The following is a 22,914-nucleotide window of genomic DNA, read 5'->3' as shown; positions in this document are numbered from 1 at the left end:
GGGGAGGGGCAGGTGAGGGGCAGGCGAGGGACCCCGGTCAGAAGCTGCCCCTGCCCCGGCCAGCCCCAGCTGAAGTCTGGCTGGTGTCCCCAAAGAGGTGACTTGAGGTGGTATTTCCCTTGGGGAATAACAGAGTGACAAGTGCTGTCGTGACCGCTTCCCACAGGACCCATCCCGACCAACTCGTTCTCTCAGCACCCCAAAACCACCTTCATGCAAAGGACACCGCAACTCACACCTGCACTCAGACCCCCGCCCTGCGCCGCACCTGTGGGCCACCCACGTCCCCACCCACTGGAGCTCTGAGCACTGGAAGGCGCCCCCCCCCCGCCCCGGAGAGCCCGCCACCTCCCCAACCCCCACCCTGTCCCCTTCTCAGCTGGAGGCTGCTCCATACCCCAGGTGTGCAGGGCCCCGGCCCAGGACGCTCCACTGCCACCTCCCACCCGCATCCTCGTCACCCCGACAAAATCTGCCCTTTGAGGCTCCCCCGTCATTGTAAGCACTTTGGCCAAAGACACCAGGCAGGCTCAGTGATGTCTGCTTGTGCACCACACACGTCGGGTGCTATCTGCTCTTGCACACGTGTGCACACACGTGCATACGCTCGCGTGTGCACACGCACGGGCGCCCTCAGGCCCGCCGTAATGCGAGCCGCAGTCAATCCTGTTGGCTGAATGTCCCGAGCACGGGGCACAGAGCCCAGCACACAGCAGGTGCTCAATAAATGTGTGTTGGTTTCAGCGGGGCTGCCTGTTTCGTGGCCCGTGCCCCGTTCAGACGTCCTCCGGCCCCTCGGATCCGGCCAGCTCTGGGGTGCTCACACGGTCTCGCCATCCAGCACGCTTTAGCCCGGGTGACCCTCCCACTCCCAGCCCTTCTGGGGCCCCCCAGGGCCTCGCTGTGGCCTGCGGGATACTCCGAGATCTGGGCCTCACCACCCCTCTCCCCACTGCACACCTGTGCCCCTGACCCACCCAGGGGTCTCGGTTTGCAAACGCCCGAAGCCTGGGCCTTGTCCATGCTGTTCCTGCTGCCCACTGCGCCCTTCCCGCACCCGGCCAATCTGCGTTCATCCTTAAGACTTTGTAGAGGCGTCACCTCCTCGGGGAAGCCCTCGTCCCCAGCTCCACCCCCGATTCCTCAGCTAGCCGCATCAGCCTGGTCTGGCAGAACCGTTACGTTTCTCAGGGTCCTGGGGGCTGTGGGTCCTGGGGGAGCACAGAGCGTTTGTTGAGTGGCTGAGTGACTACGTTGGCCACACAGGCCCATGGCCAAAGCCGCCTGCTCTGCAAGAGGTTCGGGGCTCCCAGGTGCCAGTCCCCCCTCCTCCGGCCCGAAGGGCAGCCTTCCTGCACTCCCTGAGAACCAGGAAACTTCCCGACCTCCTCGCTGAGCCTGTCGGGACAAATGCCCCTGCACAGATCCAATTGCTTCTGCCCCAACCAGTTCAACACCATTCACAGGCCCTGCCCGACCCGGGACGGTGAGGTGAGTAACAGCAGCTCTGTCTCTGCCCCCTGCAAGCTCCAGGGGCCCCTGGGTGCCCCTGCCTGCCCCTGGTCAGGCCGAGCTCTCTCACCCCCGACCTCTGCTGGGAGTGCCCGGGAGGAGCCGGCACGCACCCCAACCTCCGGGCCTGTCCCAGGGAGCAGCCAGGCTGGGAGCCTGGCAGGCCTCGGGGCTCCAGACCCTCTGGGGGACAATCCCTCCCCCACCGTCATGGGGCACAGAACCATCCAGACTTCAGGCCTCCCCCCAGCAGCCATGACTCTGACACCGGGGACTGGGGTCACCGCATTCTGCAGGCCAGCCTTCTGTGCAGTCCTTGGAGGACAGCCCGAGGGCTCACCTGCTGTACCCTGGGGGCGCTCGCCCTCAGCATCTCTGAGCGGGCAGAGAATGGGGCGCCCTGTCAGATGCAGACGAAGGGGAAGACGGGAGGGGCTGTCTGGATGCCGACGCGGCCCATGTAGACAGGTGACTGCAGGGGACAGAACCGTGAGCTCTTCACCCCACCGGGCGAGACGGCGGAACTCGCTGTCGGTCCCAATTGTGTCGCGTGGCTCGAACGCACGCACTTCCGATCAGGCCCTCAGGAACGGTGACCAAGGGTAGGAAAACCAGGGACGTGACTGGTTCACACTCAGGCGTCTCCCCTGTGCTTAGCGCTTGTAGTCGTGCCCTGGGCGTGTGCACTGGGCTGCACCCTGGCTCGGGCACAGGCCCGCTGTGCGGAGGGCTGGACGTGAGCCATACCCCTGCCGACTCCGGGCCAACTGGCGCCTGGTGCCCAGTGCCTGGACTTTGCCCACCCCAGCCCTCCCCGGGCACCACCAGAAGGGCTCCGAGCCCGGCTGCGCCTCCTCTCTCAGGCTCCTTGGCCCCCACGGTCCTCTGTTCTGCTGCGCTGGACTTGACATAGCAGAGTGGACTTTGGTTTTGACATTTAAGCCTGCGGCTGGTCTCTGAGTTGCTGGGCAGGCACCTCGTGACATCTCCGGTGAGTCGCGCCAAGCTTGAAGCAGAGTGTGCGTGCTCCCCGGGGCTCCCCACGGCGGTAAGCCCCCTCCTACCCAGCCCCCCAGCGGGACAGCTTGAAGCCATGAGTATCTGCACAGCTTGGGGCTCTGGTGGCCTGGGGCCAAGGGGGCGGGGTCACCGCAGTGTGACATGGGGAGGCTGGCTCTGTAAGTCCCGCGGCCGCCTGGTCTGCGGGGCAGGTCCCCCTCCTGTGCCCCCGTCCCCTGTCCTTCCACCCCGTGCCCCTCCTGAGGGTCTGCCTGCCCCCCCTCCTCTTCCTGCCCTACCCGCCCCCCGTCCCCTTCCTATCTTTCTTCCCAGCCCCTGTCCCCTGTGCTTCCGCCCCGCGCCTGGTCTGGACACCCAGTATTCCTTGAAAGCTCAGGGCTCCTGCCTTTCATGCCGACCTGGAAGTAACGGGGTGCCTGCGAGCCTGGGCAAAGTCAGGCCAGGGAGAAAGGAGGCAGCCTGGGTTGCCTTTGCAGGGGGCAGGGCCACCCCGGGGCGCGTCAGGCTGAGCCGGTCCCTCACACCACCCCCAGGCCCTGCCAGAAGCCCCCTCGGGCTGTTAAAATGAGGAAGGCAGGCCTCTGGAGACCAAAGCTGCTCCACGTGCCGGGGCGCACCCTGGGCCTCAGGAGGCACCCCCGGCACAGGTTCCCAGGTTAGCCCAACACCCTCGGGAGACACCTACCTGCGCTGCAGTCCGCAGCCAACCCAGGCCTTGTCTCCCTCTAAAAATGGGGTGCTCTGTGGGGAGGGGCCCTGTCTCTGGCCTCATGGTAGCTGTGTGCCCAGACACCTGGAGCTATCAGTCGGGAAGGGACAGGGTCACCTGGCATGCTCTTTAAGGGCGAGACTGGCCCAAGGTCTCACAGCAGGTGGCTGGGCGCCCGGCTGGGTCCTGAAGCGCTGTTCTCTCCCGCAGCGAGGCCAGGCCAGGCACCGCCGCCGCCACCCACCTCCCGCCCAGTGACTCAGCACCGCCGCCCGGCCCGAGAGGACTTTTGACTCCGCCTGTTCCGCCACCCTCCCGCTCGGGCGCCTGCAAAGCTTCCTGTGCCCAAGACGCAGAGAGCCAGGGCCTGCCCGTCCCCTGCCGCGATGGGCACTCCGGGCGGGCCCCGGGTCCTCCTGCTCACCTACGCGCTGGCCACCCTGGAGCTCACCTGCCTCTTCATGCAGTTCTCCATCCTACCAGTGAGCGCCTCCCCTGGCAGCCGGCCACCAGCCGGCCCTCGCCTGCCACCCCGTCACCCATCTGTGCCACGGCAGGGGCAAGGGGCGGGGGCCGGATGCTGCTCCAGCCCTTCTCTGGGGGCCCCTTGCCACACCGGAGGGGCCGTGGGCAGCCGCGTCCCTCCTCCGGGTCCCAGCTCTGCTCCCCCTGCCCCAGCACCTGCTCAGCTCACGTCCTAGCTGCATCCGGGCCCCTGCTCAGGCCCGCTCTGTGGCAGACCCTCCCGGACTCCTGCCAGGCGCTGAGACCCATGCCCTCTCCCTCCCTGGTGCCAGTGGGGTGGCCCTCAGGCGGATTGCCCACAGCCCACATCCTGTGCCACGGCCCTGGGCTACTTCTGTCCCGGGCACCAGGACGCGAGGGTGGGACCCGCTCCATCCCGTCCTCTGCTGCCTGGCCCTCGTAGGCGGTTGGTCGAGCGGCCACTGTGACTTCTGGGGTCGCGCCCGCCCGCCCGCCGTGCTGTCTCCCTGTGTGCTCCTGTTCGTTCATTGCGGAAACCAGAGGCGGCTGCCCGCAGGCTCTCGCCCTGGGGGGCAGCTCTGCCGGGGGGCTGTGGAGGCCCCAGAGCCTCAGAGGTCCTTCCCCGGCTGGCCTGGGGGAGCCACGGCCCCAGCCGCTGGGCACTGTCAGGACTTCCCCGGGAGACTCTCGCAGCAGCCTGGGCCTGGGGGTCTGGGCGGCGGGGAAATGGCCTTCGTCATCATTCCTGGCCTGGCAGGGGCCGCGGGCCAACCAGTGACCCGAGCTCTGTCCCTCGGCCACCCAAGCCCAGCTCACTTTGCCGAACGGCCTGGTCCAAGGCCTCAGCAGCAGCCTGGCGGCCCAGGGAGACACATTGCTGTCCTCACTGCTAGTGGACAGTTACAACCCTCCGAGACAGGGGGCAGCTCTCCGGGGAGGGGCGCATGTCTGTGCAGCAAGCGCCCCGTCCTAGAACGCAGCCCGGATGAGCTGCCCCCCGCAGTGGGCAGTCAGCTGTGCTGTCTGCGTGTGGGGGGACAGTGACGTCCCCCACAGTAAACGACAGTAGTGTGACTGTGGTTTAGTAAAGGCAGTGGGGGGTGGGAGTGGGCGCGCCCAAGGACGCCCGTCAGGCTGGGGAAGGCGACAGCCAGCAAAGGCTGGAAGGTACGCAGGGAGAGGGCATGGTGCCAAGGCCCCGGGGAGTCCCGGGGGTGGAGGGCAGGGAAGGGGCCCAGGCCGGCGGGGCCGGGCAGCGGGCCAGGGTGGAGGGAGTCGGGGTCTGTGGCCAGGGCTGAGCCTCCGTGGATTGGACGGGGGGGTGAGCGAGAAAGAGGGGTGTCAGGACAACACTGAAGACCTGGACCTGAACCCCGGGAAGGGTGACAGAAACGGGTCGTGACCCCGCGTGCAGAGGCGGGGGCGGTGCGGGGCCGAGGCGCTGGGCGGGTGTCCCTCTGCGTGCCCCGCACAGAGCCGCGAGGTCGCGCCTAGCACAGTGTGCCCCTCGGCGCTGGCCAAGTGGGGCTCCCTTTGCGGGGTGAGGGGGGTCAGGTGTGCAGGAAAACGCTGGACAGAGTGACAGACCAGAGCACACGGCACCAAGGCAGACGCTGGGGTGTGAGGTCACTCACTGCACGTGTGAGGCGCAGGGAAGCCGAGGGGGGCGGGGGAGCAGGAGGAGCTCGGGGTGACTCCGGGGAAACTCCGGGGAGGCGGAGGGAAGGGGAGGCGGGCAGCTCTTGACGAGGCCTGTGGGGGAAGGCGGGGTGGGGGGGACAGTGGGACCGGACCGAGATCGCGCTTCCCAGGGGAACATGCCATGGCCAGGCCCAGAGAAAGCCGAGGGACAGCTGGGGGCCCGGCTTCCTGCCGGCTCAGGTGAGGGAGCAGCGGGCAGGGAGGAGACAGGGGGTGTTCGCATCCTGGGGCTGCTCTGGAGGCCAGAAGTCCAAATCCAAGGCTGCAGGACGCGGTCCTCTCGAAAGTGGAAGGAGGGTCCTTCCTTCCTCTTCGGCTTCTGGTGGCCCAGACAGTCCGGGCTCGTGGGTGTGTCTGAAGTTCTGCTTTCCTGGGACACCAGGGCCCACCCCAGCGACCTCACCGTAATGCAGTTACCTCCGGGAGGACCCTGCTTCCAAATACAGCCGCATCTCTGACCGAGGGCTTCCACACATCATTACTGGGAGGGACGATTTAACCCATAAAGTGGGATTCCTGGAGGCAGGGGACAGGAACTCAGAAGCCAAGGCCAAGGAAGGGGCAGCCCTGGGCGTCTGGAGCCACGGGGAATCAGGGCAGGCTAGGACAGGGGACCAGGGTTCCCATGCCTCCTCAGGTCCCCTGGAGGGACACTGGTCACTGCCTTTCGCTCCCCAGATGGGCATCCATCGGGAGGGGCCAGGAGCCATGCAGAGCAGGCTGTGCCCTGATGGGAAAAGGGGCACCTGCTGGAGGCCATCGAGGCATTGGGGACAACATCCTGCTGGTCTGGACACACCATAGTCTCCCCCACCAGCTCTGAGTGAATGAAGCCGAAATGGTGGGGGCCGAGCGGCTCCCCTCGCCCGGCCCGCGGGTGCGAACGTCCCCCACAGGGGGCAGGAGGGCCAGCAGCTGCCTCCCCTGAGCTCCCGGAGCCTGGACCCAGCGGCCCCTGCAGCCCCCACCAAACGAGCAGCCCAGCCCCAGGCGCAAGGGTCCCTCCCGGGCACACCGCGAGGCAGTCAGGGACGGACCCAAGGGCCCCCCACCCCTGCCTGCCGAGGACCCCCGATTCGGGATACTGGGGTCCTTCCCAGACCCTTCCCATGCCCCCGCCTGTGTTTCAGTACCTGTTCCGGAGCCTGGGCCTGGATTCTGTCACCTTCGGCTACCTGCAGACGACCTTCGGCGTGCTTCAGCTGCTGGGCGCGCCGCTGTTCGGCAGGTACCGTGGGCTGCCCCTCGGGGGTCACAGGCTGGCTCAGGCCTGGCCCCAGTGGGGAGCCAGCAGCACTGGTGTGCAGAGGGGCCCAGAGGCCCAGAAAAGCTTAGCGCCTTCAGGCTGGGTGTCCCCGGCCACGACGCCCGCCGATGCTGGTTTGACTGACCTGGAGTAGGGCCCAGCCGCGGGGCCGGGCCTCCGGCAGCTCCTCCCGGGAGGGCCATGCTGGAGGCCGGGCCCTCCGGCTCTCGGTGCTCTTCTCTCCCCACCCCTCCGCAAACCTGCCGCGGGCGCAGCGCGCGGGGGCCTCGGGGTCTTGGCGGAACTGGGCAGAAGAGACGGCAGACAGCAGACCGGACAGAGCAGGGCCGGGGCGGGGGGCAGGCCAGGACCCGCTCTGCGAGACGCCACGTGCCCGCGGTCCCTTCGGATCCCACGGGTTATTCTCACAGAGAGTGACACTCGGAGGTCACTGAAAGCGCCCCCACTGGAAGGATGGGGAAACTGAGGCTGAGACGAGTGAGGCGGGGCACCCCACGCTGGCCCAAGCCCAGGCCCTGCCCCAGCGCCCGGGTCTCCCCATCAGCGCTGTGGGTGGAGGCGTCTGCCTGGCTCGCGGGCAGTTCCAGGGGTGCGGCGTGGGGACAGAGGAGGGGGAGCCCTGCCCGGCACCTGTAAGGGTCACGGGCGCGGTGTGCCCCCAGGTTTGCGGACCAGCACGGGGCGAGGGCCGCGTTCACCTTGTCCTTCCTGGCGTCCTCCGCGTTCTACCTGCTCCTGGCGGCCGCCTGCAGCCCGCGGCTGCCGAGCGTGGTCCTGCTCTTCGCCTCGCGCCTGCCCAGCGTGCTCATGCACGCGATGCCAGGTAGGGCCAGGTGGGGTGCTGCTGGGGGCCTGACCCGGCAGCCTGGGCGGAGGGCGGGGCGGGGGATGCAGCCTGCGCCGGGATCCAGGCAGAGGCCCTGGGCTGCTACTCCCGGGCGGGGTCCGCGAGGGGGCGGGGGAGGGTCGGTCAGAGGGAGGGGGTGGCGTGGGGCGTGGCCTGGGGACCTGTCGGTGGACAGGCGATGTGGGGGCGTGGCCTGGGCCGCACAGAGGTCAGAGAGCGGTCCGCGCTGCTGAGCCCCCGCCCTGTCCCCAGCCGCCCAGATGATCATCAGCGACCTGTCCGCGCCCGAGGAGCGGCCCGCCGCCCTGAGCCGGCTCGGCCTCTGCCTGGGCTCCAGCACCATCCTCGGCTCCCTGATCGGCGGGGGCCTGAGCGCCGCATACGGGTGAGTGGCCCGGGCGCGGACCGGCGGCGGGCGGGCCGGCGAGGGCGGCGGAGGTGCCGGTCAGGACGGCTGAGGCTGAGTGGGCTCCGGGCCTGGGTTTCGCCACCTGCACGCTGAACAGGTCGCGCCCGGCGAGGGAGGACCTGCCTGGACCGGCAGGGGGCGGCCGGCAGGGGGCGCCAGCGCCCCGCGCTGCAGGCGCAGCTGCCTCTGGCCGCCGGGCCCCGGGCGGCGCCAGGCTGGGGGACCGCCCGGCCGGCTCCGCCAGAGCGAAATTAGGAAAGCTAATGTCCTAAAGGAAGCCCAAGGGCAGGCCCTGGGGGTGGGGTCCCTGGATGACGGGACCGGCGCCTGGGACGCTGCCTGCGACCAGGTCTGAGGCTGCAGCTCGTGAGAGGCTCGTTAACTAGCGTGGGTGAAATAAAGGCCCCGCCACGCCGGCTTCGCACACGCAGAGGTCCGAGGTCTTCCCAGCCCCAGGCCCTGTCCTGCAGGGCTCAGGGCCCGCCCGGCACCCTGAGAGCCGGTGCACAGCTCCCACACGTGGTGGGCACGGTGGACCCCATCCCAGCGCTCCCCACCCTGTGATGGGGGCTGCTCAGAGCCTGCTGTGCTGGGAGTGCCTCCTGGGGAACGAGCTTAACCTTGGACCCAGGACACGGGGCCTGGACCAGCTAGAGTGCGGCGGGGACCTCCCTTCTGCTGGCAGACCAGAACCCCCATGCTGCCCCACCCCCATTTTCCCCTCCCAGAGGCGCCCCAACAACCCATCAAAATCAGCTCTCTTCACAGAAGCGGACTTTGCACCCCACCTTCCTTCCCACCCAAGCCTTTCGTTTTGGTCTGGGCGGCGGCTGCCCGCCTGACTGTGGGAGAGGCCCCCACCTGCTCCCTGACCAGAGGTCCCGTGCCAGCTGGTGGCCCACCCCCCATGCACAGGCTCCAGGACACCGCGTGGCCGCCACTCACACCCACACGGGACGGCGGGGGCGATGCTGAGCGTCGACAGGGATCTCCAGTCTTGGATGACCCTATGCCAGCCCCCGAGCCTCTGTGGGACTCAGTTTCCCCAGGCTCTCCAAGGCCCCCAGACAAGCCCCAGCAGCGGCGGAGGCAGCTGGGTGATGTCTGAGCCCCAGGGGCTGGAGGACAGAGAGCACGAGGCCCTTGTCACGACCCCTCTCTCTCTGGAGGGCGGTCTCTGTCCCAGGCTTTCCCGAGTCCTCCGCTGAGCCCCCGGGCCAGGCGGGCAGGACCCCCTCATTCACGGTTTCTCGCCATGTTGATCGAGCATCGACTGTGTACCCCGGCCACTCTGGGCTCTGGGGTGCAGCGGCGAACAAGACAGGCCGAGGGCTCAGATCGGATGGATATGACACACATTCCCAGGACGTCAGGTCGAGCTGCAGGATATAAGGAGTGATGACCCAGCAGGATCAGGGGCCACGTGGACAGGCGGTCACCCGACCTCAGGGAAGCGACGGGGGAGGCCGCTGGGTGGCGTTCATCCCGGCGAAGCCACGCATGCCGTGCTGACCGTGAGCTGGTTTTCTCGTGCTTCGGGTCAAAAGGGACACACGCCCAGAACGCCTCGCACAGTCCCTCGGAGGGCTCCGGGGGTGACTCCTCTGGCGTCCGGAGGACTTCTGCATGTTTGTCGGCCTTTGGGCCCCAGCTTTCGCCTGCCGGTACCTGTCGCGAGACTCTCTTCCATTCAGGACGTCGAAGTCCCAATTGGGGCTGGCGTCAGGCGCAGCCCCCAAGGCCATGCTGCGGGGTCTGGTGCACCGCCTGGTGCTCGTCCTCGGAGCCACCCCCGTGCTTCTGACGGAATCCTGCCTCGTTCTTCGCTGTTGAGAGTTAGGAGGAATTGGCAATGCTTGTCCCAGGTAGGCCGATGCGTTTGGGAGATGGACTCGAGCAGGTCAGTCATCGCCTGGGACTCCTCCGGATCGGGCGGGGGGTGCTGCTGGCAGCCGAGGCGGTCGGTGGTGCTGTATGGCTGGCGGCGGAGCAGGACGGGGCGGTCCCGGCTGAGGACATTAGATGATCAAGCTCCTCTTCCGTCCAAAGACGGGACTTGACTGGGGGCTGAACCCGGGCCCTTACTTATCCTGTGGCCATTCCTAGTGAGTTGGTCCATCCCTCCTTTGATTCCGGTCAGGGCTTGGCCATCCTGGGAGTTGGGGTGCTGGTCCGAAAGAGAACTCAGGAGGGCCTCGCATCCCTCGGAGGGGCGTCTGGAGGGCCGCGGGCTGCTGGGCTGGCTGCGTGGCCGAGCGAAGGTGCCGTAGACTTGGGCTTGGCGGCCGCTCAGGCGTCCAGGGCGGTGACGGCACCGCCGGCGGAGGGCTGGCTGGCGATCGGGGGTCGCGCGGCTGGGTAGGGGCCGGCGGGGCTGCTGGGATGCATGGCGGCGGAAGGCGAGGCTCTTCCTCAGGGTCCCCCTGGCGGATGGCTCTTGCTGGCTCTCCCTTGTCCTTTCCCCTTACTCTGTTCCTGCCCGTTTGCTCAGAACCAGGCCCAAGGGGGCACTACGGGAGCGATTCGCAGCCATGAGTCTGTATGGAAACTGGTCTGGACGTCCAGGGGTCCCTGTCACTCCCCGGTACACAGCTGTCGCAGTGGGGAGGTCCAGGGCCCCCTCCGAAGGCCACCCTACCCCAAAGGTGGGCCACTCGAGCGCATGAAGAGTACGGAGTTTTCCCAGGGTCAGCTTGACCCCGTAGTCCCCTGGGAAACCATTCTTAAAATTTTTCAACCTACAATTTCAGACAGTTGGCTTAGAGGAACCTCCCCCCATAATGCCTTAGGGAGCTTCCTAATGGAGGAGGAAAATAGGCCTTAAAATTTCAAGAAAATAACTTGACAGAGGCCCCCTCTGAAAGGGCTGTTTGGAGACAGACAATTCTTAAGTCAAATCAGTAATCAACTGTCCCCCCGCCCCGTGTATCACACCTGCGTTAGTGATGCCAAGACAAACAGGTGTGTGCCTCCTCCAGAGAGACCACTCAGGTGCTGGTCCGGCCGCATCCGAAGGAGCTTAGGTGACGCTTGGCCGTAGCGGATTCAGCTTTGTGACTTACGATCGGACCCTGGTCCAGTGCCGCCCTGGACCGTATGACGGAATCGCAGACGGGTCCACTCAGACTCCGTAGCCTTTAGGGGACCTCATGGGTGCCCAGCCGTGGAGCCACAACTTCGTACCCGACCGAGTTGAACTGGCCAGGATGCTCGTTCACGCACAGATTTACACCCCAGAGGTTAAAACATTACCTCCTCGCTGTTTGGAAGACCCTGACCTGTGTCTTCTGACTGAAGACATTAGATGATCAAGCTTCTCTTTTGTCTGAAGATGGGACTTGACTGGGGGCCGAACCCGGGCCCTTACCTTATCCTGTGACCATTCCTGGTGACTTGGTCCGTCCCTCCTTTTAGTCCAGTCAGGGCTCAGCCATCATGGGAGTCGGGGTGCTGGTGCGAAAGGGAACCCAGAATACCGTCAGGTGGCACGCCTGCCCGTTCGTCTCGGGGACCCCTCCTCTCCGGCTTGACTGAGCCACTGTCCAGCGGCTCGAACGGCTGGAATCTCTCTGGGGCCTCCAGAAATGTTGCAAAAATCAGCCCACGAGAAACCAAGCAGCACTCGGAGAATTGGAGGACTCAGGTTTACTACGCCGGCAACCCCGGAGGAGCTGGAGCTCTGAAGATCTGGGTCCCGAGCTCAGGGGTAACTCTGCTTTTATAAGGCTTATCTGCACAGTTACAGTTGGCATTGGCCGATCGGCTCATGAGATTCTCAGACAGGAATTTAAGTGATACATCTGTTATCAAGCAAAGGATACATCTGTTATCTAGATGGAGCAAGCAGAGGGGAGGGCAAGTCTTCAGCTGATCTCGAGGTCACCCTGCCCTGCGGCCTGTGTGGCAAGCACGTCTACAGAAGCAGAACAAAGAGCTGGTTACGAGGGTAGCCACTGGAGTGGGAAATTCCTCTTCAGGAGGACAGCTGGGGAAGGCAGCAGGCCCTGTCCTGCAGGACTCAGGCCGGAGTGGAGAAGCAGCAGCCATGAAGCCCTGGACGGGCGTGAAAGGACAGATGTAACCCGGAGGCCGTGCTGAGATGGTGGGGACCGTGGTCTCTGCAGGGAGCCCAGCGAGGTGGCTTCTGCGCTGGTCTGGGCAGGGCAGGTTGGCGGCTGGGCCAGGGGTGGCCTTCGGCAGAGAGGCCGGAAGGCAGGCTCCGGCTTGGTTTCGCTCAGAGGTGGGATGCAGGTGTGGACGCAAGACCACGCGCTGGCCTGGGGGGACTGTGGGCCCTGCTGAGACCTGAGTGGCCTGGGCGCCCCCGGGAGTCGGGGCTCCATCGGACTGAGTCTGGCGCCCCTCAGGCGCCCGAGGGACAGGGCGGCTGGGCAAGGGCGTCTGGGCTGGGGGTGAGCAGGGTCATGTCCTTGTGAGTGGTGTTGAGCCCCTAGGAGCTGGTTCGTCTGGCGGCCAGTGGGGGGTGGGGAGAGAGGTCGAAGAGGGGGCACGATGAGGATGAGAAGGAGGGGGCCACGAGGACCCTCGGGACTGAGGGGCGCGTGGTCGGGGCCGGCAGTGACCTCGGGTCCCACCTGGACGGGAGCTGGCGGGTATGGGGCGGGGGCCTGGCTTGCTGGCTGTGTGGATCGGGGTCAAGAGAAGGGGCCTCTGTCTCCCCAAGGGGAGAAGAACAGTCAGGGGCTGTGGGTGAGGAGGGGGCGTCAGGGCACGAAGACGGCGCGAGGCTGTGAAGGCAGCGCCGTGTGCTGGGCAGCACGCACACGCATGTGCACACACTCACACATGCACACGCACACACACTCACACTATGCATGCACACTCACGCACGCACACACTCACGCACGCACACGCACACACTCACACTATGCATGCACACACACGCATGTGCACACACTCACGCACGCACACGCACACACGCGCACACGTTCATGCACACTCACACTGCATGCACACACATGCACACTGGCTCCCCCGCCAGCCCCACGCCACGGCCCGTCCCTCCATCGCAGGCGCCTTCTCCAGCAGAGCTGCGAACTTGGACCATAACACTAACTTCTCCCTCCCTCCCAGCAGCTCCCAAGCCCGCCTCCTCCCCTGCCCTCACCTTCCAGAAGGCTCTTTTATCCTAAGATCTAAGGCACTTTATGTCCTTGGGATTTCCTTTGATGGATGGGGAAACTGAGGCCCCAGAGAGGGCGGGGATTCCCTGTGGAGCTCCCAGTCCTTGTCCAAGGCCCAGCGCACGTGGGCTCCCAGACCCCCCCATTCCCCAGGGCAAGGGCGCACGCCCCGTCTCCCCGCCCCCGTGCTCCTGAAAGGCCTTCGCCGTAGTCCCTCAGCACTGAGGAGCAGGTGGAGGGAGTAGGTGACCTTGGCAGCCACGGGCCGTGGGACAGGCCCTGGTATAACTGGTTTGGGCTCAGCCCGGAGCTCCGGGCTGGGAGGCCTGACCTGGGCCCTGACTCACTTAGTGGGTTGGGGGCGGCTCTGTGACTCACGGCCCCCTACTGAGCGCCTCAGAGCCTGGAGACGCCTCTATCACACCCTGCCCCCCAAGAGGGCCGTGTGCCTCGGGGTGGACTGTGCTAGCAGGTCGAAGGCGCACACCCCTGGTACTTGAGCCAGGTGCCAGGGGGGCCCAGCCCGGGGCAGAGGGGGCGGGGATGCAAATGAGAGGGTCTCGGCTCGGAGCAGGTGGGGGCACCCTGTCAGGGCTGGGAGACGCCCTTAGCTCCAGGACGGACGTCTAGGCCAGGCCAGGGCCAGCTTACATGGCCCCTGCAAGTCGTGGGGACAGCTGGGCCCGCCCCCCAGGCTCCACGGGTTCCAGCCCCTGGCAGTGGTTGGAATGTGGACAGAAGCCCACTAGGTGGCCACTCACATAGGCCTGGGAGAACTGAGCCCTTGGCTGGGGGAGCGTCCGGCCACAGGCTGCCTGGAGGTCAGGCAAGCCGGGCGTTGGGGCCAGCTGCGCTGCTGGCCCCCGAGCACTGACGGGTCGGCATGTAGCCCGGCTCTGAGCCCAGAACGCGCTGCACCCGCGGGTCCCCGGTGCCTCGGCTGGCACCCACTGTGCTTCGGGTCAGGAGGCTGGCAACACGGGCCTCGGTCTGGGCGACGGCATGGGGACCCCGTGTCCTACAGAGAGGTGGCTTCCGCCTGGTGATGCAGCAGCTCCCCCTGAGAGTTGATGAGGCACCGAGGCTGCCCTGGGCAGCCCTGGGGCAGGGGACAGGAGCGACTCACTGGGCAGCCGGGGGGTGCTCAGACGCTGCACACACAGCCTAGGGGGCGCCAGGCACCAGGAGGCACATGGACAGGGCACGAAGGGCCAGAATTCACAGGCCGGGATGTCGGTGGACACCTGAGCGAGAAGTCGGCCGTTGAAGGAGGGGCAGGAGCAGGCGGTGCGCCGGGCACGGGCCCCGGGCGGGACGGGGCTTGGCTCGCTTGGAGGCCTGCGTGGTCAGGGGCTTGCGCGACACAGAGGGCTGCAGAAGGTGAGACCAGACGTGGCTTTAGGGCCGTTTCCTAGGACCTGGAAGCCAGAGGGAGGCCCCACGAGACCCCACGCCAGTGGGCGGGGTTCCAGTCCCCGGTCACGGCCACAGTGTTCTGGGGTCTGAAGAAAGGAGGTCACCCATCCAGGTAGCCATGGAGAAGGGCAGGACAGGACTCGGCCGCCCTTTCATGGTGTCCGAGAGTTTGTCTGTCCAGCCTCCTGTCCATCTGGGAGTGTGGGCGAGGACCCTCAGTGGTGGCTGCTCTCAGAACCGACGCTCGTTTGTGGGTCCAGTGAGCCCCGGAGCCTTCTGCCCTCGGCCCCCCACAGAGGGGCCTGACTCTGGGTGCACGTTGAACGGAAGGCCCCGGGGCAGGCCACCCGTGTGTGGACACCCGTCTGGAGGACGCTCCAGCCACAAAGACCCTCCACGCAGGGCCCAGGCCCAAGGCTGCCTCTCCCTCCCCCTCCGTGAGCTCTGGCGCTGTGTCTGGGGGGGTCAGAGACAGCTCTGAGTGCAGAGGACAACGCCTACCCGCTCCTGGCGCCCCGCGGGGTCCCAGTGCACCGGCCGCCATGCGAGGCACAGGCGGGGTCCCAGGAGACGCGGCCTGGCTCCCTGCCACCCCCCCCCCCCACTTGCCACCAGCCTCCCAGCATAGCCGTGTAAGTGGCTGCCTCTGCCCCTCCCTGTTTCCGGAGCCTCTGCAGAGAGAGCAGGGTTTGTCCCCTGGCCTCGAGCAGTGACGTGGGGACCTCTGAGGCCAGCCGCCTGACGTGTCCCTGCTCGCGTCACGGATCGGTTCCTGCCGGCCAGAGGCGGGGCTGCGGGGCCAGTGTCCTCTCTCCCCCGTCCGTGTGGGGCCCCCGAGGTCAGAAAGCCTGAGCGGTGGGCGTTGGGGGAAGCGGCAGAGACGGGCCCGTGGGGTGGGGCAGGTCGGTGGCACGCGCGGGCAGACAAGTGCCAGCTCCACAGCGACCCGCTCTGTGAGCCGCGGCAGGTCCCAGCCCGGGAAACGAGGGGCGGCCGAGGCTCTGGACCCCGCCGTCCCCCTGGGCCCACCTTCCCACGGGGTTCGCCAGGGCGCGTGGATGTGCGTGTGTGTGTGCGCGCGTGGGTGTGCACGGGCGTGCGTGTGGAGGCAGGCGGAGTGTGTGGGGTATGCGTGTGGGCGGGACGTGTACATGTGTGCAGATAGTGTGTGTGTGTGGGGGTGTTTGTGGGCGTGCATGCGTGTGGGCGTGGGTGGGTGCGCGTGCGGGTGGTGTGTGTACGTGTGCATGCATGTACACGTGTGTGGGTGTGTGCATGCGTGTGCATGTACATATGTGTGCGTGTGGGCGTGTGTACCCTGCTTGTCTGTGTGCGGCAGTGGGAGGGGCGGAGAAGTCCCCATGAACCCCGTGGGAGGCCAAGGGCAGACGGTAGCTGGCTGTGTTTCGGGGTGCAGGAGTGTCCCCCAGGAGACGGACTTGCTCACGCCTGTGCTCTGAGGCGCTGACCGTGGCAGATCTCGGGGCTCTGGTGAGGTCTGGGGCAGGCCTTTGGCTGTCCTTGTGCGTGGGCCACGTATATCCACAGTGTCCCGTCCGCTGGGGTCCTGCTGGCCGTGTGACAGACGGTGCCCACTGGGGAGCGGCTGAGGGCGCGGTCACGAGCCCGGTTCCCATGGCTGACTCCTGGCGGGACAGGCCCTGTAGCAGTGAAAGCTAAGGGGAGAGCCTGAGTCACGGCCCTTGGTGGTGGTGCGGGCAGGTGCGGAGGCAGCCAGAGGGGGTGTCCTGCATGTCGTGGGCCAAGACCCCCCCAGGCCCAGCGCACGGCCCCTCCAGGAAGGGGAATGGAGAGGGGGCTCCTGCGGCCCCCCAAGGGCGGGCCCGTCCTCGCCTGTGAGAGGAAAGAGGTGTGACAACCCTTGTGGCACAGACGAGGCTATTTCGGGGTCCCACGGTCGTCCGCGTGGGCGGAGCTGAGACGCAAACCTCGGGCCCTGGTCCCCCGTCGCCCCTCCCGGTGCCCCGGCTCCCAGCAGCCGGCATGTTGTCTCCCTCAGACCTGAGCCATCAAGGGGACCATTTGGTTTCCAGCTGCCGTCCTGCACCCCAGGAGGCACCCCCAGCCTCACCACGGGGAGACTTTCCTCCTCTGCAAATGGGGTGTGACCCTTCACCCCCACCCCCCACTTCCGATGTGACGTCTGGGGAGCCCCTCCAGGGAAGACGTGGCCTGGAGCTGGGCCCCCCGGGCTCTGGCTCACCAGTCCTGCGCTTGGGCCCACCCTTACCCTGGGCAGCTGGGAGCCGGCCAGCCCCGGGGACCCGCCCAGCCCTTCTGGGGCTCCCCCTCCTGGCTCCTCGGAGCTGCTGGGTCTGCGGGCCATGGACGCAGAGGGCTGTAGCCACAGCATGAGGTCGAGTCTCTTCATCTGTCACCTAATAAATGTGCCCTTAGGGTCCCGGTCCCTGTGCTCCAGGTCACAGGCTGTGGGATGTGGGTGGGCGGCTCTCAGCTGCCAAGGTGCAGGTGGGGGCGATGCTACAGGTGGCACCCTCAGCCCGAGACCTCAGCCCTGTGTGACCGTGACTGTCGCCCCCAGGATCCAGTGTCCAGCCCTGGTGGCTTTTGCGGCCAACGTCCTGGGAGCCGTCCTCAGCTTGACCTACATCCCCACCAACACCAAAGGAGCCAGAGGCCATGGCCCGGCCGCCCCACCAGGTAGGAACCCCAGGCTCCCCACCAGGCACCCTGGGCCTGGCCGCCCCGCCAGGTAGGGCCCCCAGGCTCCCCACCAGGCACCCTGGGCCCAGGACTCTGCCGGTGTGAGGCGTGGGGCCTCCCCTCTCGCCAGCCAGCACCCTGGACCTCTGGCCGGGCCGCCTCCCCCGGGCCCTCTGTACCAGTGCCCACGGTCACCCCCGCCCCTGAGGTGGGGGTGCGTGTCCCAGTGAGGGATGTGGGGGCCGTGCACGCCCTCCTTCCTCCCCCGAGCCTGTCCGGGGTGCCCACGGCCTCAGAACCAAGCTGGGGGCGGTCACGGAGGCCAGCATGGAGGCGGCCATCAGATGGGCTGATGTCCGAGGCAGTGCAGGGGGTAGGAGGGGCCACCAGGGAAGCCAGGGGAGGCTGGCGAGGGGCGCAGGGTGACCAGCGGGTGCCGAGACCCAGAGCAGCGGCCTCTGGGAGGGTGCCGGCTTCGGGAGCAGCTTGGGGCTGGGGCTGGCGGGTGGCGAGGTGATGGGCAGCCAGGCAGGAATATGGGGGGCTGCGTGCCTCCCCGCCCCCCGGGGAATCTCAGCCCAGCCACCTGGCAGGGAAAGACTGCCCCGTGACTGAGACACGTTCTGTGACAGAGACCCACCTGGAAGCCACCCCAGGACAGCAGGGTCCTGAGCAGTGGCCGTGATGGAACAAGCCAGAAAGAGCCCAGAGGGAGGACCTGGGGTGCGGGCAGGCCCTGCTGAGGGCAGAGAACTAGGAGCCAACATATTGGGGGACCCTAGGGGAGCAGAGCAGGGCAGAGGGGTAGGGGAGGGGCTCAGCACCAGGAGGCTGATGACACAGCACCCAAAAGCACCCTCTGGGTCAGGACACGGTAGCCACTTGGCACCGGAGTGGCCCCCACTCCCTGGCCTGTCGTGGTCTTGCCCGGGGCTCCTGGGCTGGAGGGACAAAGGCCTCACCCATCGCCTGGGAGCAGAGGCGCTGTGTTTTCTGAGAACCTCCTGGAAATGGGCCGAGCCGCCCGGCGCCCCCCGAGGGGAGCGGGGGAGAGGGGGTGCCCGCCGGGCCGTCATCGGCTCCCGTTCCCATGTGTGGGAACTGCCCAGAGCCTGCCGTGACAGGTGGGAGGCGGGGCCGGGCTGCGGGCGGGGCCGTGGGCCTGACAGCCTCCCCTGCCCCAGGCGGCCCCCAGGCCAGCGTGTTTGACCTGCAGACCATCACGCGCCTGCTGCTGCAGCCGGGCGTCCTGCCTGTGTTCGTCATCAAGGTGGTCTGCGGCTTCCCCTTCGGTGAGTCCCGCCCCCCGGGCGGCCGGAGCCCGCAGGGCTACGACCGGGCCACGGCACTGCCAGTCCCTCTGCCCTGCGTCCTGTGCTCCGGCCCGCCTCTCTCCCAGCCCCACCGGTCACATGCCCCGGGAGAGGGCCGGCCCTGGCAGGTGGAGATGGGCGCCCAGCGCCCTCCCCTTCACCGCAGCCCCGAAGCCCGTGCATGTGGCGCGGTCCTGCCGTTGGCTCGGGGTCCTCTCGGGAGGTGGAGGGCAGGCGGCCGCTGTCGAAGGCGCTCAGGCGCCCCCACGAGGGTCGGCCCCTCGCCAGGCAGCAGGTCCTCCGCCCTGGCAGACGGTGCTGTGGCCCCTTGGGCGGGAGGGGGAGGCTGAGGCAGGGGCTGCCTGGCCAGGTCCTCGCTGGCCCCGGCTCCGATCCAGCCTGGCCTTTTGGGGCACACGAAGAGCACCCCGCGTGGGGACTGGAACCACACCACCAGTTTTAGTAAAAAGAACCCTTCGAGGGTCAAGGTGTGTCTGGGGCCAAGTCCCCCCCACATCGTCAGCCCTTGGACCCCATCCCCCAGGTGCCCTCATCCGGGACGGCCTGGTGACTACGGTCAGGGCTCCTGGAACCCCGACTATGCAGCCCAGGCCCCCACAGCGCTGACCCCCCCTTCCTCCCAAGGGCTCTTCATGGTCATGTTCTCCATCATCAGCATGGACTTCTTCCAGCTGGAACCCGCCCAGACCGGCTACCTCAACTCCTACTTCGGGATTCTGATGATGGTGAGTGGGCACCAGGTGCCGCGGGCTGGGCCAGGCTCTCAGGCGCGCCCCAGTTTCTCGGCTGCACTGGGCTGTGCTGCTCCCCTGTCCACCCCCCCCCACCGCCGCCCCGGGCTGAGCACCATGACCCCCATTCCCTCCCACTTCTCCGGCCCCCACTCCGGCTCTGCACCCAGACCTCTGTGCCCACCGCCTGCCGGGGCCCCTGTGAGAGGGGAGCGGGGACTCGTCCCGGTGGAGACGGGCGGCCCTTGGCCTCCCGTCTGCCCCCCAGCCTGCCAGCCCCCAAGCCCCAGGGCGCACTGCTCCCAGCCCAAGGAGCCCGGACGCTTCCTGTCTGCCCGGTAGAGGCGCCTCGCCCTGGCCTGGGAGTGGCCTTCCGGCTGGGCCTGCCCGCCGTGTCATGTCCCTGGCGTCCCTGGGTGTCCTTGCTGTGGGCCCTTCCTTCCACCCCCATGGAGAGGGGCCGAGGGCAGGAAGGGGAGCGCGGGGTGGGCACCTGCCCCTTAACCAGCTCCTCCCTGGCTGGCCGCACTCTGGGGAGGCAAGGAGGGTGCAGCTGGGAGTGGAGGGCCGTGGGGGACAGCGGGTGGCGGGGGCTGGCCGCAGTCCAGGCCCCCTCCTACCCCCCTCGTCCCCTCTCCCAGGTCATCCAGGGTCTGTTCATCGGGCGGCTGAGCAGACACTTCTCAGAGGAAGCGCTGCTCTGGGCCAGCGTGCTGGTCTTCAGCCTGGTGGGACTGGCCATGGTGAGAGCGCTGCCCCCCCCGATGCCCCCCGCGAAGAGCAGGGGCCTGGGCCCCCTCCCGCACCGGCCCCATTTGCACTGGAGCCCTTGGGCCCCTCCCACCAGGGCCGCCTGTGTGGGGCCTCGGCGACGGGGCCCGGCCCGGGGCCGCCGGTGTGGGGCCCCCGGCCCTGGCCCCTCGGGGACCCCCGTCACCACGGCCCTGTCCTGCCAGGCGCTGATGTCCAACGTCCTCCACTTCTGCCTCCTGGTGCCTGGCCTGGTCTTCAGCCTGTGTGTTCTCAACGTGGTCACCGACAGCATGCTGACCAAGGCCGTCTCGGCCTCCGACACGGGTGAGTGCTGTGGCGGCGGCCGGCGGGGGCCCGGCCTGGGGACACCCCGGCGCTCCTCTCCAGAAAGCTTGATTTGGGTGGGGGTGGGTGACTTGGGGTCTTGGGCAAGGTGGGACAGTGGGCCAAGGAGGCTCAGGTGAGAATTCTGGCCACTAATGAGCCACGCTGAGCCCACCTAGCCCTGCACCCGGCCGTGAAGACCAGTCCAGGGCCAAACCCCGGGGATGGGAGGAGGGCTTCCTGGAGGTGGCGTCCGGCCTAGATCTAAAGCATAGACAGGAGTTTACCAGTCAGGGGGGTGGAGTGAAAGATGGTTTTCCAGGCCGAGCCCCGGCCAAGGGGAGGTGTGTGGGTGAGGCTCTGCATGGCTCCCACGGACGCCAGTTAGGGAGACAGCGTGGCAGGCGGGGAATGGGAGAGGGCCCGAAGGGGGCGGGGCCCCCCAGAACACGGGTGGCGCGTGGGGTGAGCAGGTGCCTCCTGGGTGGACCGGTGAGTGAATCATCAGCACACACAGCTGGTTGAATCTAGAAAGACGCAGACCGCCTGGTGGAGCACTGGTAACCCCGGACACGGGCCGCCAGCCCTCGCTCTGTACCCAGCTTTCTTTCCTGAGGCCCAGGTGTCTCCTGTCCAGACTGGGGGGCCCTGGGTCCAACAGTGCCCAGGCTTTTTCCCCCACCCCACCCCAGGCACGGTGCCGGTCGACTTTGTGGGCTCCTCTGGGCTGTGTGAGGGAGAGAGGCTCCCCAGCAGCGGGCCAGGAAGCTCGGGGGGCCAGGCCCACCTCGGTCCGTCCTCCTGTCTGTCTGGGAAGGGCTGGCTGAGGTCTGGTGGCCTGCTGGGAATGCGCGGCTGGTGGGCAAGGCCTCTTCTCAGCCTTTCAGACCCGCGGCTCTGCGGTCGTGCGGGGCCAGGCTGCATCTGGGGGGCTTCCCGGAGGTGGGAGGTGGTGGGCAGCACTTTGGAGAGGCCTGGAGGAAGCGGCAGGGGAAGAAGGCCTAGGGAAGGAGGGCCCAGGCCTCGCTCCGCCCCTCAGCTTGGTTCCCAGCCCCAGCCTGGGAACCAGACCGCAGAGGGGGTGGAAATTGCTCCCGGTGTCTGCAGGGCGTGTGGGTGATGGGCGAGGCCGGCTCTCACACTCCCCCGCTGGGCCCTGCGTCCAGGCGGGGCCGCCCCGGCCAGGCTTTCCGGCTCCAGGGACCTGGGTTCTGACGCCCCCGGGGCCGGTGGGGGGGGGGCGCGGGGGGGCTCCGGGCAGGCGTTGTCCATGTTGGCAGTAGCAGCCACCACACGCTCGCCCACAAACGCACAATCAACAAGAGGGGCGCGGAGACGGGGTATCAGGTAACCGGGGTGCAGGCAGCTGGGCGACCCCGGGAAGCGGGGGCACAGAGGCACATGGGGCGCCCTCCGTGCACCTCGAAGCCCCTCCACAGCCCATGGGGTACGTTCCTTCCAGTTCCTGGGAGGCTGCTTGGGGCTATAGGGGTGCCAGTGGGGGCGTCGTGGCCCGCCTCGCACCCCAGCCCTCACTGCCGTGACCCAGTAGGACCTTTTGCCGCCAGGCCCATCTCCCCGGCGTCCGCCCGCTGGGATGTCATCGCCAGCTCCCTGGCGGCCCCAGAGGACAGGGCCTGGCTGGTGCTCGCGCCGGTTCCCAGGCCCCTTCATGCTTGGGGACGGCAGAAGCACGGGGGTGGCCACAGGGAGCCGGCCCGCAGGCCCCGAGAGGAGGGTCAGGGACACAGCGGAGGCCTTGCTGGGCCCGGGACCTGGGCAGCCGGGGCGGGGGCCCCCAGGAACCCACCCGGGCCTGACTCACGCCCCTCCCCCCCACAGGGACCATGCTGGGCCTCTGCGCCTCTATACAGCCGCTGACCCGCACCATCGGGCCCACCCTGGGTGGCTTCCTGTACCGCAGCTTTGGCGTCCCTGCCTTCGGCCACTTGCAGTTTGCCATCAACTTCCTTGTCCTCCTGGTCCTGTGGAGGCAACCGATACTCCAGAAGGTGAACAAAGCCAGGTGACCTTGGCTCCTGAGCACAGACCGGCAATAAATTCCCTTGGGACCTCTTCCGGCTTGATTTCTGCAGGCCTGCCTGCATCTCGATTGGGGGGAGGCCTGGGACTGAGGGAGTGGAGCCTGGAATGCCGGAGGGCTTCCTGGAGGAGGGGCCTGCAGCTGGGTCCCAGGGTTCCGGGAGGGCAACATCCCCCAAGTGCCTCCTGCCGCCTGGAGTCAGTCCGCCTCCCCTGAGCAACCCCCCCCCCCCCCCCGCACGCCTCGGCCTCGTTAGTGCTGAGTTGTATCAGCTGGGAGAGGAAATGGGTTGTTTTAAAAGATAAGGAAGGTGAGGCTGGAAGGGTTTAGGAAAGGGCAGGGTGCTGACTCCACCCTGGGGACCGATAGGCCGGATAGACCCGGATGGACCCGGATGGACCCGGCAGCCAGGGTGAGAAGCAGGGGGCACCGTCGCCTCCCCTCCCCCACCTGCCTCCTCGGCTCCGGCTCTCCCGAGAAGGGGCACCAGGCAGAGGGAGGCCGGCCGCTGTGACCCATGACCAGTACAGAG

The 22,914-nt window shown here is 67.5% G+C and overlaps 1 protein-coding gene and 1 long non-coding RNA gene across 3 annotated transcripts; one reads left to right on the top strand and one right to left on the bottom strand.

The window, feature by feature from the left end:
• Nucleotides 1-529: 529 nt before the first annotated feature.
• Nucleotides 530-3,457, bottom strand: LOC118602895. 2 transcript variants are annotated; one of them, XR_004950960.1, is made up of 2 exons: nt 3,218-3,457; nt 530-1,211 (listed from the first exon to the last, which is right to left on the bottom strand). It is a non-coding gene; the product is annotated as an uncharacterized LOC118602895 (long non-coding RNA). The 2 variants fall into 2 exon arrangements; XR_004950961.1 differs by lacking the exon at nt 3,218-3,457 and adding an exon at nt 1,853-2,334.
• A 147-nt stretch (nt 3,458-3,604) lies between these two features.
• SLC22A18 (solute carrier family 22 member 18) lies at nt 3,605-22,414 on the top strand. Its single transcript, XM_016131142.2, has 10 exons — nt 3,605-3,723; nt 6,559-6,656; nt 7,358-7,518; nt 7,795-7,927; nt 17,075-17,193; nt 18,381-18,488; nt 19,155-19,255; nt 19,903-20,004; nt 20,218-20,338; nt 22,181-22,414. The coding sequence occupies exons 1-10, from the start codon at nt 3,628-3,630 to the stop codon at nt 22,366-22,368; spliced, it is 1,227 nt and encodes a 408-aa protein (XP_015986628.2). The 5' UTR covers nt 3,605-3,627; the 3' UTR covers nt 22,369-22,414.
• Nucleotides 22,415-22,914: the final 500 nt, after the last annotated feature.

The sequence above is a fragment of the Rousettus aegyptiacus genome, unplaced genomic scaffold (assembly GCF_014176215.1).
Source record: "Rousettus aegyptiacus isolate mRouAeg1 unplaced genomic scaffold, mRouAeg1.p scaffold_m13_p_5, whole genome shotgun sequence".
Classification (NCBI taxonomy): domain Eukaryota; kingdom Metazoa; phylum Chordata; class Mammalia; order Chiroptera; family Pteropodidae; genus Rousettus; species Rousettus aegyptiacus.
This window is presented reverse-complemented; position numbering and strand designations above follow the sequence as displayed.